The sequence below is a fragment of the Drosophila takahashii genome, chromosome 2L (assembly GCF_030179915.1).
Source record: "Drosophila takahashii strain IR98-3 E-12201 chromosome 2L, DtakHiC1v2, whole genome shotgun sequence".
NCBI classification, from domain to species: Eukaryota; Metazoa; Arthropoda; class Insecta; order Diptera; family Drosophilidae; genus Drosophila; species Drosophila takahashii.
Genome location: NC_091678.1, coordinates 14,353,522 through 14,370,230, shown reverse-complemented (window position 1 = coordinate 14,370,230; position 16,709 = coordinate 14,353,522). Strand labels below are relative to the sequence as shown.

General features: G+C 41.8%; 2 protein-coding genes across 10 annotated transcripts in view; one reads left to right on the top strand and one right to left on the bottom strand.

The window, feature by feature from the left end:
• Nckx30C (solute carrier family 24 member Nckx30C) overlaps positions 1–16,269 on the bottom strand; it is a 32,728-nt gene extending 16,459 nt beyond the window's left edge. For 5 of the 9 annotated variants that reach the window (XM_017158185.3, XM_070211586.1, XM_070211640.1 and 2 more), the window contains exons 1-3: positions 16,110–16,180; positions 12,144–13,961; positions 1,841–2,457 (exon numbers count right to left, since the gene is read on the bottom strand). In XM_017158185.3, coding sequence (XP_017013674.3) covers positions 1,841–2,457; positions 12,144–13,014 — 1,488 coding nt within the window. In that variant the 5' untranslated portion in view covers positions 13,015–13,961; positions 16,110–16,180. Of the gene's footprint in view, positions 1–384; positions 617–1,840; positions 2,458–12,143; positions 13,962–16,109 lie in introns of those variants that run through there. The other 4 variants (XM_070211559.1, XM_070211614.1, XM_070211654.1 and 1 more) reach the window with 3 other exon arrangements.
• Positions 5,987–6,636, top strand: LOC108068554 (uncharacterized). Its single transcript, XM_017158198.3, has one exon. It carries the CDS (start codon positions 6,031–6,033, stop codon positions 6,364–6,366), a length of 336 nt encoding a protein of 111 aa, XP_017013687.3. The 5' UTR covers positions 5,987–6,030; the 3' UTR covers positions 6,367–6,636.
• Positions 16,270–16,709: the final 440 nt, after the last annotated feature.

Genomic DNA, 16,709 nt, shown 5'->3' with positions numbered 1-16,709 from the left:
CAACAACATACATTATGAAATGTATCAATACCAGACCAATTGTTTAGATACTGCTTCAAGAATAATTAATATTCCATATCAATAAAGACGCGTAATACAGCTTTTGTTAACTCTATACATATCCAAGCCAAAATGAATAAAAATGTGTATACTTTATATTTGTATCTTTAATAATATATTTTTTTTAAGATTTAAAGACTTTGACACATTCACCTGAGAAAAAGGATGATAAGGTGAGCGCATGAGATGTGTTATATAGAGCAGGAAGCATGTACTAATACAACTGTTATACGCATGCGCACAGATCTCGTTCTTCTTCCACACTCATTCCGTCTCTCTCACGCACGCGCAGCATGCAGCGGGTTCGAGTCCCGACTGAAGATCAAGATCAACAACAAGATCAAGTTCAAGCAGTGTGTGCAAGGTTTCTTTCTGGGAGTCTCTAGCATGCAGAGTTCTCTTCGGATCGTGTCAGGAGTGTATGCCCGTGTATTAGTGTCTGTGGGTGTCTGTGAGTGAGTGGGCGTGTTCAGTGGGTGTGGGTGTGGAGTTACACAAGTCGAAAGACGCATAGCAAATCAAACGGTTGACTAGCATATGGAATCGAAGCTAAGTACTAAAGAAGAAATTAGAAGTTTAACTAGTGAGTAGAATTAAGATTACTTCGATAGCATGAAAGAATAGTATAATAATAAGAATAATGATAAAAGTTAGTGGAACTTGGAGGTGCAACGCAGCCGGGAATAACCAGTTAGCAAGTTTTTTCAAAAATTTTCGAAATATTATTAAGATCTCCCATTTTATTTAAAAACCTACGCTAACGCCTTTTACTTAGGCAACATATTTCACAACAGCAGTGAATAAGGAGTATCTAATAGTCGAGTTTCTCCTTGGTTCTTCCAGAAACCGGTAGAATCGAAATTTATTTTAAATACGTGATCTCAGCTTACAATTTATACTGGAGGATCTAAAATGCTCAATCGCAAAACGTAACCCCCAACCGGTTTAGTCTTAGCTTTTCAATAGGTATTTTTAATTAGACACTCCCGGTTGGAACGAAGAACCGGTTTTGGGTGGGATAAACCCCAAAGATGGATCTAGAAATGCCATATAGATGAGCAGTTCGATTTCGATCTGTAATGAAACTCATTGTAGGTCAAGGCGATGAATGGAGATCGCACTGCTTTTAGCATTTCCTGGACCTGTTTTCGAAACGCAGGTGAAATTTGAGTGGATCTTTGAGTGACTGTCGTCAGATTAATGTTGTGGCGTTCAATGCCAAAGAGCATCTTAGTCACAGGCGTTTCTTCGATGATTGCAACCACAATGGCCCTTAGTCATAACGATTTAACACCTGCTAACTGGGTAAAGTCCGGCACGCGCCAAATGCTCGCGTGAGACTGAGATTGAGATGGAGCTTGGGGATGTGGAGATGGATATGGTTATGGAGGTGGAGATGGGATTAAAGGCGGATTAATAGGTGGGAAAAACATACACAAAACGAAAATCAAAAACGAAATTTCGTTCCTGGCAAAGGATCTTTGTTTTCGTTTTAACTTTTATTCTTTTCTTTTTCATTTGGCACACAAAATTTTGGCTTTCAATTTCGCTTTCTCTTTTACGATCTTCTTGATTAACGTTTTTTGTAATGGTTTTTTTCTTCTTTTATTTTCGATTTAAATTACTTTAGTTTTCTCTTTTTTTTTCAGTTGTTTTCGTTTTCAATTAAGAATTTTTCGAGATAGAGAGAGAGAGATTTTGTTTGGAATTTTTGGATTGATTTGATTTGATTGATTTGATCTGAATTGATTTGTTGCAAAAAAACTTCCCAACTACTTACTGCTGGCATAAGTTGATCTGTACTTCTGACGCGAGTCACCTTGTTTTTGGTAATCATCTTCTTGACGCACGTCTCCACCTGGACGTTCCACTTCATGAAGGCCACGTAGGCGATGTAGATGGTGAACAGGATGAGGGCCTCCCACCAGAAGATGCGGTTGTCCCGGAAGAAGTAGATCAGCACCAGCAGGCTGATGCTGTAGAAGGAGCAGTCGCGGAACAAAGGCCACCAGGTGAGCGACAGGACCGTCTTCGAGAAGAGGGCGCACATGCCGATCACGAACAGTATGTTGAACACGGCGGAGCCAACGATCGTACCAATGCCCACGTCGTCGAACGACACGAAAACGCCAATCACACTGGTGAAGAGCTCGGGGGCACTGCCACCCGCCGCCATAAACGTAGCGCCGGCCACATCGTCCGTGATGCCGAGCTTTTCAATGATTACGTCAAGGGAAGGCACGAAGAATTCATCACAGACAATTGCCAGCGCCACAAACATATATATCACCCCAATGATGTGCAGGATGACAGCGCCGTTCTCAAGCTGTTCTTTCGTGAATAGGTCTTTCGGGAATAGTGGCGTTTTCGTGGTGGTCGAGTTATCGTTGTGCGTGTCTGCAATAAGTAAGAGTACAAAAATGGGTTAGGCTTTATATGGCTTAAAACTTGTATTATTTAAAAAGAGAGAGAAGGAAATAAAGATACGAAAATAGTACATGAAATTAGTTATTTATTTTTCCCACAAAAAAAGACCTTCCTTTATTATTTTCCTAGTTCTGACCAGTGTTTTAATGTAAATTGTTCGATATTTATATTTATAAGATAACTTTTAAATTTTTAGATAAATTGGGTCGCAACAAGTAAAGACTTATTTCTTTAAAATGCAAGCTTTAAAGTGGATGCCATTTTTCGTTCCACAGAAAAGCTAAAAATAATATTTTATCAATTACGCGTGCTAGGGCTCTTTTTAATATGGAACAGAAAAAAAGAAACAATGAAACATATTTCCCAGAAGTGATTAAAACTTTCTGTGTCGTTTTCATAATATAAAAAGAATCGTGTGCCATTCCGAGAAAAAACATAATTACTGTCCAGTTCCAGGAAAAATAAATTCGCAATTGAAAACCAACTTTTTCAGAACTGTTCATAAATGCATTATTTAGTAAAGACAATTAAACGAATTTCGAGGGAATCCTTAAGTAAAGGATGGGCCATAAAAAATATTTTCTCTAGTGTTGATTTTTACAGTTGACCTTTTTATGGAAATAGTTCCATTAAAAGGAGGCTTCGAGTTTTAAAATCAAATTAATTTGTATTTTCTACACGATTGGCTCATTATTATTAACTGCACAGGAATGACAAATTTGTCATTTAAACGTCTGCCATTCTGACCTTTTCGATTGCTACCTGTCTCCACATACAGTACACATCTCTATCTGCGATTCGTTCGATCCATCCCCAATTAGACATCCTCACATCCTCAATTAAGTGGCTCGACCTTTTGGAAATCGCTGGCAAAACTCCCTTGTCGCATGCGGCGCCTTTGGTGTGCGATTTTCATAGCAATTATTTTGTAAATTATGCAGCGCGTTTTGCAACAATTAACAAATTGCACTTATTCGATGTGCCGACTTCGGCAGTCGGCAGTCCAAGTCGCTGACTTGCTGACTAGGTTGATAATGTTGTTGATGATGATGGTAAATGTTTGCAATGTAAATGTTTAACAATCATTTGCACTGTGAGCAATCATTTCGGCGCGTGTGCCAAGCAAATAATTAACGCGACTTTAATCGCTTGTGGGTCTGAGTTCGCAGCTCCACTCCACTGATTCATGTCATTCACACAGTTCTAATAAGTCAGCTTCGATTTCTTTGTGTGCTAGCCACAAAGCCCGCATAAATCATCTTGGAATTTTTAATCTTGAATCTAACTTTGTTTATTTTTAAGTTTTTATTTTTCCTCTCAGAAAATCCAAGGTTATGATAAGGGAAAGTGTACTTATTCCATGAAGGCATATCCAAAATAAAATTGTACATTTTTTAATATTAGCCTTTTGCAAATATTAGGTGTTAGCATGTTCTTTTAAAAAGGATTCAATTTCTTTCTAATCATTTTAAAAATAATTTTTTTTAATTTTTTTTTAGGGACTCAAGAGAACTTTATTTCCTACGCCTCTGAAATAGATTGACTCACTTTGTTTTCAATTCGAGACGATAGACGGACAGCAAAGAAATTTGCTCTATAACCGGTTTTTAGACAGACGGACTCCCTGCCAATTTGCATGCAGTTAACGGACCCCACCGCACCACACCCACTCGACCCACCCACTTTCCAAAGGGGGAGGGGGCGGTGGGCGTTTTGACATCGAGCGTGAGCCACAAATGAATGATTCTTATGAATCACTGGGCAAATGCTTAATGAGTGACGACGACTGAGCCGATGTCTCTCGAAGCTGATTGAATTTGAACCCATTTGCACACCCTTTTGGGAGGTTTGGGTGGCAGTAGCTCACCGTTAACACTTGTTTTAAAGCGGGTGCCCTGCATATCAAAACTGGACCATCGGCCCTCGAAACATATAAATGAGCAGACTTTCGTTACTCATGCAGTTATGAGTTGGTCAATGGGCTTGAACCACTGCGAAAGTTATTGAGAGCAACTGAAGACGGTATAAAATTGATTTACAAATGACAAACATATATATTTAAAAATTCCAACAATAGATACGTGTCATTGAAGAAGTTACCCAACTGATTGTATACGTAATTAAACCAAAAGATAACCTAAAACAATTTCAGATACGTGACATTTTCGGAAATTCGATATCTTCTTGGTGAGATTTATACAATTGTGATACATTTGAATGTTAACTGCTAAAGAGATTGTAAAATGTCATTTAAACATTTTATATTGCCATAAAAAATCGTTATCTATTGAATAAAAATATATGGTCTTTCCGTAGCAATAATAATTATGAATTATGTGTCATAATAAATTCTTATTTAACATATTCATATTTAAATCACTTTTCAGTAGCCTTTATCTTTAAATAAAAAGTACACATAAAACTATGAATTAAAAGTGATTCAATACGAATATATTTTTGCTTTCTTCATTTTTAAAAATTAAATAAAATAAATGAATCGTCGTTATCCTAGGAAAACACCATTAACTTCTTTTATCTCTTTACTATGAATCACAATTATAAAATTATTAATGCTCTAGAATTATGGTACTTAAAATAGACCGCCTTTGACAAGAGTGATGAGCAAGCAATAAATAAAAGTTATCTCAGATGGCTCATGGGACTTAAATAAAGAAATTTAGAGCGTTTAAGAAAGTTTCAGTTCTCAAGGCATTTTGCGATTATTGCAAGACAATATTTTGCGGGTTGCTGATTACGCCATCGAATCAAGATATCTAGAAGCAAATATTCCATCTATGGTGCCTGCACGAGCCCCTCGAAGCAGTGTTGGTCATCAAATTGTTATTGGTTCACTTGGCGAAGGTAGGCAAATAATGACTATTAAATATTTTATTTATTATTTATTGTGTCTGATTATTTATTGCGATTGCTATTGCTGATGTCCATGTGGGCGTCTGCCTCGCTGGCTGCCTGCTCTCCACATAACATACTTGGTCAGGGGCGAGGGGAAACCAGTTCCGAGTGCCGCGATTGAAATGGCACAACAATTTGACTAAGCGATTGCAGTCGCTGTGAGCAAAAAAATCTTCAGAGCTCAAATAGTGATGGTATCGTGACCGAAAATCGAATTTAATTAATAATAATATGGAAATAAATGAGCTTTAGAGATTCCTTAAGATGATATCACTAAAGTTTGTTTATAAGATAAGAAATTAGGAGCGAAATGAACAAGTAGATAAGCCACTTACTCATACGTTTATAGAGATTAGATTTTGGATTAAAGTGGATACTGGCGACATATTCATTCCTATTCATATCATATTTCTCCCCAGTTCTAGGGGCTGGATTCTCACGCCCCCATCTCCAGGCGGCACTCGAGCCCACTCACCACTACGTGATATGCGTCATGCGACCGAGACGCGTTGTTTACGGAGCAACCGAAGTCGTAACCAGAGAACAAAGCCACATCAGAATGCTCTGCGGCTGTCGCCACTCGCAGTCCGAATTGGCAACCAGTTGAAAAGTGAGAACCGATCCATTCAGATGGCAGCCGCAGTAGTCAAAAATTTCGCCCAGGAGGAGCTCTTTGTGAGCAGGGCCACGATTCAGTTGCAGTTGCCGCCAGGTGGAGCCAGGAGTCCGCCCATCTTCGAGTGGCGCACACAGGTGGTCACGCCCACACCCACACCCGTTCCCGCCCAAGAAGAGGAGTGCATTAGTAGTCGCCACAAGACCAAGGAGGCTGCCACGCCCAAGAACAATTACTACGAGCGGGTTTTGGGATCGGATACGAAGGGCAAGAAGAACCTCCTCCAAACGATGGGCAACTTCTTCGAGGCGGAACGCCACGCCAGCGCCTCGAATCGCGTGACCAAGTAGGCGACCCGCAAAATCCCCGAAAAACCCAACCGAGAGGGAGGCCTAATCGATTAACCCATTAAGTGCCGAGAGCTGCAGGATAGTGAAATTCCATTCCGTTGCCAAAAATTCCAATTCATGCCCCAAAATTGCTTACTCGATTTGTGGATTTCTATCCGAGGGCCAACCCAACTATGTATATAAGCATCCCATGAATATTTATGTGCCACCCCTATACACCCCCATATCCTGATAATGCAATAAAAGTATTATTTGATAGATAAAGCGAAATTCTTCGAGTCTCGGTCTCGCCCTCCCAAGGGGTTAAACTTCATTAGGACCCGATAAGCAGGGCCCAAATGACTTTGGGACTTGGGCCACGGATTTTCAGCTCTTTCTGCTACGTCATCAGTGTGCATAAATCACGGCTGAACAAACGCACGAAAATTACAGGAACCAGAGCTAAAGTAAAGGCAAAAAAGAAAATGTGAAAGTGCGAGCAAAGTCAAAGAAAAATCGCACGCTTGGCCGGAAGTTCATTATGGTAGCTCAAAGCGGAAGTGCCAGCTACACACTCACTAACACAGAGATAAAACTGGTGTCCGCGCGTTTTCACGCTCTCTGACCCCGCGGAAAAGCACCTGACGTGAAAGCACCTGCTAATTTTTCAGAGAGACAGCGCGCTGTGGCACGGGCCAAAACGCTCCGCTGAGAGCGGCCAGAGTTTCAAGGTGGCTGGCGAATCGATTAGCCAGCCAACCAGCCAAGCAGCTAAGCAGCCAAAATCAGAGCAAGCCAAACGTGCAATGCACATGCAAGCCACTGAAAACGGCAAAAGCCGCGGCACACTGCAAGAAATATTACTCGAATTAGTCATCTCCACTCACTATCTTTTTCTGCTATTTATTGCCTATTCATGTATGACAATGGTTATTATCGGTTTTATGGCATTCAAAAGAGAACTCCAACAACACACATTAGTTTATGAATCATTTTTATCTGTATTTAAAAGAGATAACTTGCAAGTGGTTCTTGCTTTGTTGGTTATTACCTCATTTAAAATTCAATCGGATTATTTTGTAGTTTATTTAATACGTTTATACTTATTTATGAATGTTTAATGGTTTTGATTTTAATTTAATAGGTTCATAGATTGAGTTTTGAGTACTTATCGGATTATTTGCAAAATAGTATTTTTAACGTTCTAGTTAAAACGAGCCCCATTAAGAAAAAAATATTCTGTCATACAAAAAAATGGGTTTGAGCTTTAATTTAATTTGAATATTTTTAAAAATAATATATCTTTTATTAAGTCAGCAATATGGAACTGCAATTCTTCATAATAACATTCAAAATACAATTTTTTTAAAATCGGTTTTTAAATATTTTTTACTGATTTTATAACTCCTACCTAAAGCCTTTGAATAATAGCGATTAAAAATTGAGACAGTCTTTTTTTGCTTGCACATTCGAGACCCAAATTAGTAGAGGTTTTTCTCAGTGCATGCAGGGTTGTCAAGTGGCTGTTGAATCAATGCAGGCTGTGAGAAGAGCCTCGCTCGTCCTGGCGCAGTGAGCTCAATATGCGGTGCAGATGTGGATGGGGAATGGGAATGGGGCTGGGGCACTTAAGGATTGCCATAGAAGGTTTATCACGGCTATGAGCAGCTAGCTGTCAATGAAGGTTGCTCGGCGGCAGCGGCAGTCCTTGCCACCTTCAAAAGTTATGGCGAGGCGACCATAACTTGGCACAGTTTCGGGCCCAAAGCAAACACATATACCCACAAACACATACACACATGAGTGGGCCGCATTTTAGCTAATCAAAAGCGGCTCTATCCCCAGGGCAATCCCGATGTGGACCAAGCCCAAAGTGCTAACATTATAATGCCACCCCGACACTATGTGCTTGACCCAATTTGGCAGAGAACTGCGATGAGTAAAGCCCCGAAAACCGGAATGGGAAACCTTTAATTTAATGGGAAATGTTTCTTAAACTAATTTTCGCATTTGTGAATTTATGGCAGTTGTTAAACTTTGCCCGTCGGTATAATATTCAAAAATCTGTTGAAGAAGTTCCTCCTCGCATTCTGTGCTTGTTACGGCAAGTAGGTACTTGGAGAATAAGCACCATTTTAAATCTGTGTATTATTATGATTATGAGCCTGGTTTAATAACTTTCGAGAATCGTATGAATTACCCACATATGAACGAGATTTATGAGAAATTCCAGAAAGTGAAACGTAAAACTGGATGAGTCAGCAAAGGTTTTTCTAGACCAAAATATAACAGCGGGGAGTTTCACATTTTAACTATTTATATTTGTTTTGATTAAAAACTTTTACCATTTTTCATTGCTACATCGGAATGATAATTTGCATTTAAGTATGCTTGGAAAACTGCCATATTTTCTATGCCTTTGGTACAAATAAAAGTGATAATCAGCAATAATTAATTGCGGTTTCTTAACAGCACATATAAATTAGAAAATCAAGTATGCCTCGTCGGTTTAATCTGATTTGTAGTAAACATAATCCTATTATTCGGTGTTTAGTAGATTTCGGTGTTGGAATTGATTCATATCTCTTGCTAATTTGTGAATAATTTGTTTTTTAGTCGTTAAGACTAGTCATAAATATCTTGGAAGACCACATATTAACATAATAAAACCCGATCTGCTATCTGTTATGTTTTCGAATAGCTCGCTGCCATTCGAGAAAGATTTGTTTACGCCGATTCGCAGTGAATGACACTCGATACCGTTGTGAGGTTGCATTTGCTAACCGGTTTTCTAGCCACAAAACCCCGGATCGCATGAATCACTTGGCGATAAGGGCGATTCATTGATATCCAATCCCCTCCAGGCACATGATTCATTCGCGATTGGAACCCAAGACGCGACTGTGGGATGTCCAATCCTGTGGCCGCTCACCTGAGCTGAGTCAGGGATTAAAATTAATGCCAAATCACAGCAGCCAGGGCACACAAACGTGGTAAAAATCAGACAGTAAGGCAGACAGACAGGCGGGCGGAGGGGCAATTAGTGGCCACAAGGATTGGAAGGACACTGGCAATGGAGGTTTGGGGGGCTCGGGAGAATGTCAATAATTAAAAAGACGGCCAAATGTTGTCATTTCAGTTCATTTTCAGACCGAAAAGCAACACAAACCCCACAAAAGCACAGTACAAGCTCGGAAAAATACACAACACAGTAGTGAAATCGCTGGGAGGCAGGAAGGAAACGGCTTCCTGCCACCCACAAGAGCTCGTTTTTCTGGCTGTTTCATCGTCGCTCTCGTGGCTTTTAGCATGCAACTCACACGTCCTTGCCAGGACGATATTGTTGATGTTGTTGCTGCTGTTGGCATTTTGATTTATCGATTTAAATTTCTGTGTTTAAGGCGCTGTGCGTGCTCGTTGCTGTTGCCTTCTTTTCGGGCTTTTCCGCCGCCGTTTCGGTTTCGGTTTCCTCTTTTTTTTTTGGGTTTTTTCATTTTATTCTTCTTCTGTTTCTGTTTCTGTCTCTGTTTTTGTTTTTCTCAATCATTTTTCAAAATGTTTGCATACATACAAAGTTACAGCAAGTTTTTGGCCGCCTGCCGTTTAGGTCGAGGTCTTTACTTAACTTTATATTTTCTTTCCTTTTTCTGCTTGTTTTTTTTTTGTTCAGGGTCTGCCCCGAAAACACCCACTACCCACCGCCCACCGCCCAACGCCACCCACAAAAACGCCGACGTTGAGAGCCTGAAACGTCGTTAACAGCCACGTTTGCGTGTGCCTCAAAAACACACACACTACCGCACATACTTATACTATATTTTACCCAAGAGTGTGTGTTTTTTTGTTGTTATTATACGGAGAGCGCGCTAGCAATTTGGGTCGATGGTAAAATAGAAAAGCCAAAAGCAAGGCAAATACACACACACTGCCAGGAATTTCTATATGTACACACGTACCACGTATATATATATATAAAATTTCGAACAAAGGTCGCTGAAGAGAAGACCAGTGCACATTTATATGTATTTGTATGTACGAGGGTGACCTGAGTTATGTGCCCGCTCTGTCTGCATTATTTTTCGCTGTGTGTGTCCTCCGAATTTCCTTTTTTTGTGGACTTTTTCCCGCTGGTTTCATGTTAATTGCTCGTGGCCTGTCGCTTGTTCCAGCAATCTGCGTTAATTTTAAAGCCTGATTTACACACAACAAGCATTTCGGTTGGTTGTACTCGTGCAATTGCAATTGCAATTGCAGCTTTTAGCTCTCAGTTTCCATTTTTCAGTTCGCAGGACACGTTCCGCCTTCGAATAGTTTTGTGTGTCACGAGTGGGTTTATTTACTTTTGGGTGGCTTTCTGGAGGGCGGGCCAAAGCAAAGGCAAACAAAGCACTGGATTGGATGGGATTTGGCCGGGGTTAGCTTATCGGGGCTTGACATCATCAACATCCATACATATCCGGAGATTTCCCCCCTTTGACATCACCCATTTCTCTCGTCTATTTAAACAAGGGAGTCAACTCTAGTCGATCACTTTTTCGCCCTTTCCCGCAGCCAGCCACTTTCTGACAGGACTTGGCTCGGTTGAGTCATTAAAATGAGAAATGGCTCCGGGGCTCCGTGTGCAATGTTGGGTTTAATTGTTGGCCAAAATGTGACTGCGCCGCTCACGGGAGCAGAAACACACAGGCTGCCTGAATCAGGGGCAAAAGGTAAAAAGGTTGCAGAGTGTGGCAAAAGGTGGAAAAGGGGAGACATCTTGACTTTCGCTGATGTGGCACAGAGGAAAAAAAAATATATATATTCCAACATATGTGTGCTGGGCACACATTAACACGCTCTTGGACGCATACAGATGTATATATATATACATATATTTCATCGGCCAACTGCAGACAGTTGTTCCATTATGTTCATTTGCAGTCGCTTATGCTGCGGCCGGGATAATTTATGTTCGCCATATTACGTATACGCAGCGCATATGAGTTTTGCGGGAATTACTGTGGCTGTTTCGCCTCAGCGGCGGACACTTCATGGTCCACGTTACGTATACGCAATGCAAGCACATAAATATCGCTCATACGCAGTGTGGTTGAAAAATAATGATGGCCATAGTTGAGGATGTCGAAAATATCTTACTTCTTGCTTGCTCCCATCGTTGGGAAATAAATAATAATAATTTTTAATACAATGCCAGTTAATGCTTTTATTAATGCTTTTTATGTTGATAAACGTAAACAAATTAGTTTCTATCGGCAAATGCACACAATTTAAATTATAAAATAATTATTGTTAAACTAAAATGTTTGACTAAAAGTCTGTAAAAAGTATTCTAGATTAAACAAAATTAATCTGCCTAAAAAAAATATTTCCCAAGGGGAATTGAAGGGGCATTGTAATTTGGTTTCCTGAATTTCTTTCTAAAATTAGCACCTTAAACAAATCTCACAAAATCAATCTTCTGACTGGATGGGTAACGCATACGCCGTGTGGGCGGACCAAGTATGTACCTGTCTCCCCATTAAACATTTGTCTGATTCCGGGCCTTGAACTTTTATTCGCTATCATTTCTCAGCACTCACACTCGATTCGCACTCATCGATGCCCCATGCAAGGCAAATTCAATTTGTCTTCGCTGAAAAGTTTTACGCATGGCACCGCCCAGCCCAAAAATTGACTGGCTCATTTGAATACGAATGCCATTAGTCAAAGACCCACTTGCAGATGCAAAATTCCACATACGCGAAGGAATGGCAATTGGACAGGAAAAAAAAATAAAAGGAAAAGGGAAAAGGACTCACCATTGATACCACGTGGATTGGCCGCATTATCCTCGTCGGAGCCGGGCACTGCATTGGAGTTGAGCTCCTGGTCCTGCTCCTGGTCCTCCTCCAGGCCGAACATCTGCTCCCCGGACTGGAAGGGGTACATGATCTCGGCCTCGTCCTCGCCGGACGTCTGCGACGGGGCGCCCACCCCGCCCAGGACATCGTTGTGGTTCTGGTTCTGGTTCTGATTGGGGCTATTGCCGCCACCGAAGTGCTGCTTGGCCGACTTGGGCTTGTGGGCATCGCCGAGTCCCAATCCCTGGCTGGCCAGGCAGAGCAGCAGGATGCTGTAGATCGGCAGGCGGAGGCAGCGGAGACTTCTGCAGCGGCTGCGGCTGCTTGGATGGAGCAGCTGCTCATCCACGGAGGCACCACGAGATGTTGCAGATGTTGCAGTTGCCGCTCTGCTTCTTGTCTTTGCTTTCGTTATTGTTGTTGCTGATATTGTTTTTAATGTTAATAATACTAAGCGCTTGAAAATATTTACACACTCGTCCAGTATCGTAGCTTGGTGTTGCTTGTTCTCCGCCAGGACAAAGGGGGCGTGGCCCCGTAGGCGCCCCCTCCGCCGGCGACTGTTGAAGTCTATCGTTGTGCTGCTGGTGCGGCTATGGCCTACGGACAACATGTTGTCGCTGTGGCACCAAGTGTTGCTGCTGCTGCTGCTGCTTGTTGTTTCTGCTGCTGTTGCAGTTGCTGCTGCTGTCGCTGTTGCAGTGGCTGCTACTGCTGCTGCTGCTAAGGCTCCATGATCTTTAGCTGCTCCTCCCACTGCTGCTGCTGCTGCGATTGCTGTTTGCTGCCTCTGCTGTTGCTGTTTGCTGCATGTTGTTGGCTGCAACATTGGACCCGTTGGAAAAATGTTGTTGGTTGGTTTGGTTATCGTTTGGTGTTATCGTTTCACTTGCAAAACCGTTTGTTGTCGTTGTACGCTTTTGATTAGACTGAGACTGAGTTTAGATTAGAGTTTCTCTCTTTCGGCCAGATCCTTGCGATCCATTTGTATCACACAACTTTATATACACACTATACATAAATAACAATTAACACGGAACGGAGAACGGAGAGCGGAGAACGGATAAATTGGAAGCGGTCGCGGATTCAGGTTGCTGTTTCTGTTTCCGATTCGGCTAATGTTGCTGCTACTTCCGCTGCTGGCGTGGCTAACAGAAGAAGCCCCAGCCTGCCCATTTCCATTTCCACGGGGCGCGCTTTTCCCCTAGATTTTCACACAAACACACACACGGCACACTGCTGCCCCCGTGCTATTTTGTGGTATTTTTCACGCCTCCTCTTTTTTTCACGGCTGCCCCGCTTCTGTGGCACTGCTGCTGCTGCTGCTGCTGGTGCTGCTGCGTTCGCCGCTGCTGCTATTCCTGGCCATTTGTCTGAGGCTTTTCCGCTTTTCGCTTTTCCGCTTCTCAGCTTTTCCGACCTGCCCCTGTGTGCGTGCTCGAGTGTGGAAAAGTTTCCCTGAGTGGCTGGAGCTGGATTTATCGGTCTCGGTCTGCAGCTGAAAATTGGAGCTGGCTCTGGAGCTGGACTACATCACGCTGCGCACTCTGCTGGCGTTCTGAGCGCTGGCTGCCTGAGCCTGTTTTTGAGCCTGGCCAGGATGTGGGCTGGAAAACCGACGGTTGCCGATAGCCGACCTGGAAGCTCGGCTTTCCCTGCCTTTCCTTTCCAAACTGCTTGAGGTGTGAGGGAGAGAGTACTGCTGCGCCTGCGTCGCTTTTGTTTACATTTTCGAAGGCTTCGCTCGATGGCTGTTAAGCTTCAAAGAATGGCTGTCTGTGGAAGGAAAATCGAAAATAAATACTAAGCATTTTGTGGGATATTTAAACAATTTGTTTTGTCATAAATTATATTTTTTTTTTTGATTAATTAGACCTTAAACAGCGCATTCAGATTCATCACATTATATCACACACAATTTATAGAAGAAGTAGTGTAGTCGAAGTTAAAACCATCAATTGATGCTATAAATCTTATTTAATATTTTTTTCTAACAAAATGTACAAACATTCTAAAGGGATATTTCAAGAAAAACTAAGAATGTTTAAAACCTTTTGCAAAATAGTTCTTTTTTTTATAAATCATATTAATCTATTTGTAAAAAAAATTAAGTTTTTTTTAATTAAATTTAATTTAGCAACAATTAAAACCCTTCCAAAGTATTTTTAATTTTGTAATCTCAATTAATCCCAAACAATTATAAGAGACACATTTTGCTCCAGATTTGTTTGTATTATTAGCTCGCTTGTTAACAAAAATGTCAGATTTCATCACACACTCTTTTGGCCGCACTTTTCTCTTTGCCATTTTCCAGGCTCTCCGCTTTGGTAGGCTATTTTCCGCGCTCTCCACCCCCATTTTCCCGTCCCTCTCACTGGATGCCGCTTATCTGCTAGGCCTTATCGCTTTTCTCACGGCTTTTTCTTTGCTTTTGCTTTCGTTTGCTGCTGTGTTTGTTGTTTTAGCTTACGCTTACAATTTTTACTTTCATTTAGGTTTAGTAGGTGACTCCGCCCCGCTCCTCATTTCCCCGCCCACTTGCCGTTTTTTACTGCTTCTGGCTGAATGTGCGGTTATGTTCATTGTTATGCTTTGAGTAGCTCCCGCTGCTTCTAGTCCTAGTTCTTCCTGTCTCCCGATAATCCTGCCCCTCCCTCCCCCTTCCTATCCTCCGCTTCAGGATCTTTTTGTCCTTTTTTCCCAGCTATTTTTAGCCGTAGGCCAGAGTTGGTCGAAGAATTCAACCGTGTGGCTTTGTTATTAATTATGTTTTTGCCCCGCTATGTTTTGTGGTTCTTTTTTTTTAGAAAGTTGCGTAACATTTTTGCGCTTTCTTTGCTTTACATAATTGCCCCATCAATTTGAGGGAACCAGCGGACATTTGATATTTTCTTTATAGTTCTATTACCCAGCTAACAAAATTTGTAATTTTTTTAAATCTTCTCTAAATTAAGCAATAAAGCAGTAGGGTTTTTAATTTTTCAATTAAATTAATTTCTTTCCATTAGAAATATGATTAGTAAAAAAATGTTTAATTTAAAATTTTTTAAAATCTTTTATGATGGTATAATATTTTTTTAAATATTTTTTAATGGAAATCCAATTAAAATATAGGTCCTCAGAGGAACTGGGACTTTATATAATTTGTTCCAAACCCTGGCATTTAAAAGTAATCGGCGGAAAAGCCACCTAGAACCCATTAGTCGCGCTTTAAGCCAAGCTGAAAATAACAGGGGCAAATGGGAACGGCTGGCTAATTGTTATATCATTTGCTGGGGCAACTTTAAAGGGGCGGGGTCGCTTTAAGAACGGGGTCGAACTCGTGACAGCCGAAAGTCTGACTGTTAAGTTTTCTTCTTGACTTGACCAGCCGAAAAAGAAGGCAACCTGAAAGCATGAAGAAACTCTGCACACTCACACTAGCACACACACACACAGCACACACTGACACGAACAAGGCGAAAGCAACGTTTTGACCTCTTTATGAAAAAGGCCTCAAGCACGAGAAGGCTCAGACTCACACACACCAACGCACAGCAGGCACGAACAGGGGGCTGCCATTAATGTTTCTGCACTCACACAGACGACCGAAAAACGCTTTTCCTCGGCCGCCGCCCCCGTTCGCCCCCTCCTCCTTCCCATTTCCACATTTTTGTGGCTTTTTATTGCTTGATTATATAAAAATTGGCTTTTGTATGTAATATTTTTTGTTCACCGCTCTCTGGCAATTCTTTCAATTTGTCTCCTCAAGTGCGCCAGGATTATTGGACTTTTTGGCCAGTGAGGTGAGCTTTTTAGATACGGCTTAAGTTTTTCCTTTGATTTTTCAAACTGCAATAAATTTTCCAACACCTCGCGCACCAACACACACACTCAGCACACAGCAGACGGCGCACACGGTTAAAAGTTTCTGCACACACATACACTGAGCAGGAGGACTCTTGGACGCACCATCCGCTCGTTGGTCCTGCGAGGATGTTGTCAGCACAGCGCCCGAAAACGTTTTGGGGTCCCTGGCAGGCGGCCACGAGTCCGGAGGCCACAGGCACGACGTCCGTGGAAGGCCGAATGGCAACCGAATGGAGCCGAAAGGACTCCGACTTCCAGTCAGGCAGGGAGGATGGGTTTCTACCCATTCAGCTGGCCAGGATCGGGTTCGGTCTCGCTCTTGGCTTTGGTTTCATTTTCAGCTGCTGGCTTTTATCTTCGAGCATCGCTTCGATTTGTAATTAATTAATTTACGATGACTTCCGTTCGCACATATTTGCATTTAACCCATCGGAACGAATCATATCCTGCTGCCGCTCTCGGGTTTCCAGTTTATAGCATACTTTCGGGGGTACGAGAGGAAGAAGAGAGAGAGAGAGAGAGAACGCGCAGCTGTTCGGCGCTCCAGGTGGTCTCCCTCTCTCTTACTCTCACTCTCCACCCCACGCCACCCACTCAAGCAAACGCCAAAAGAAAGAAAGAAATAAACGTTTGTGCATGCGTTACAACACACACACAAACACATACAGAAGCCCG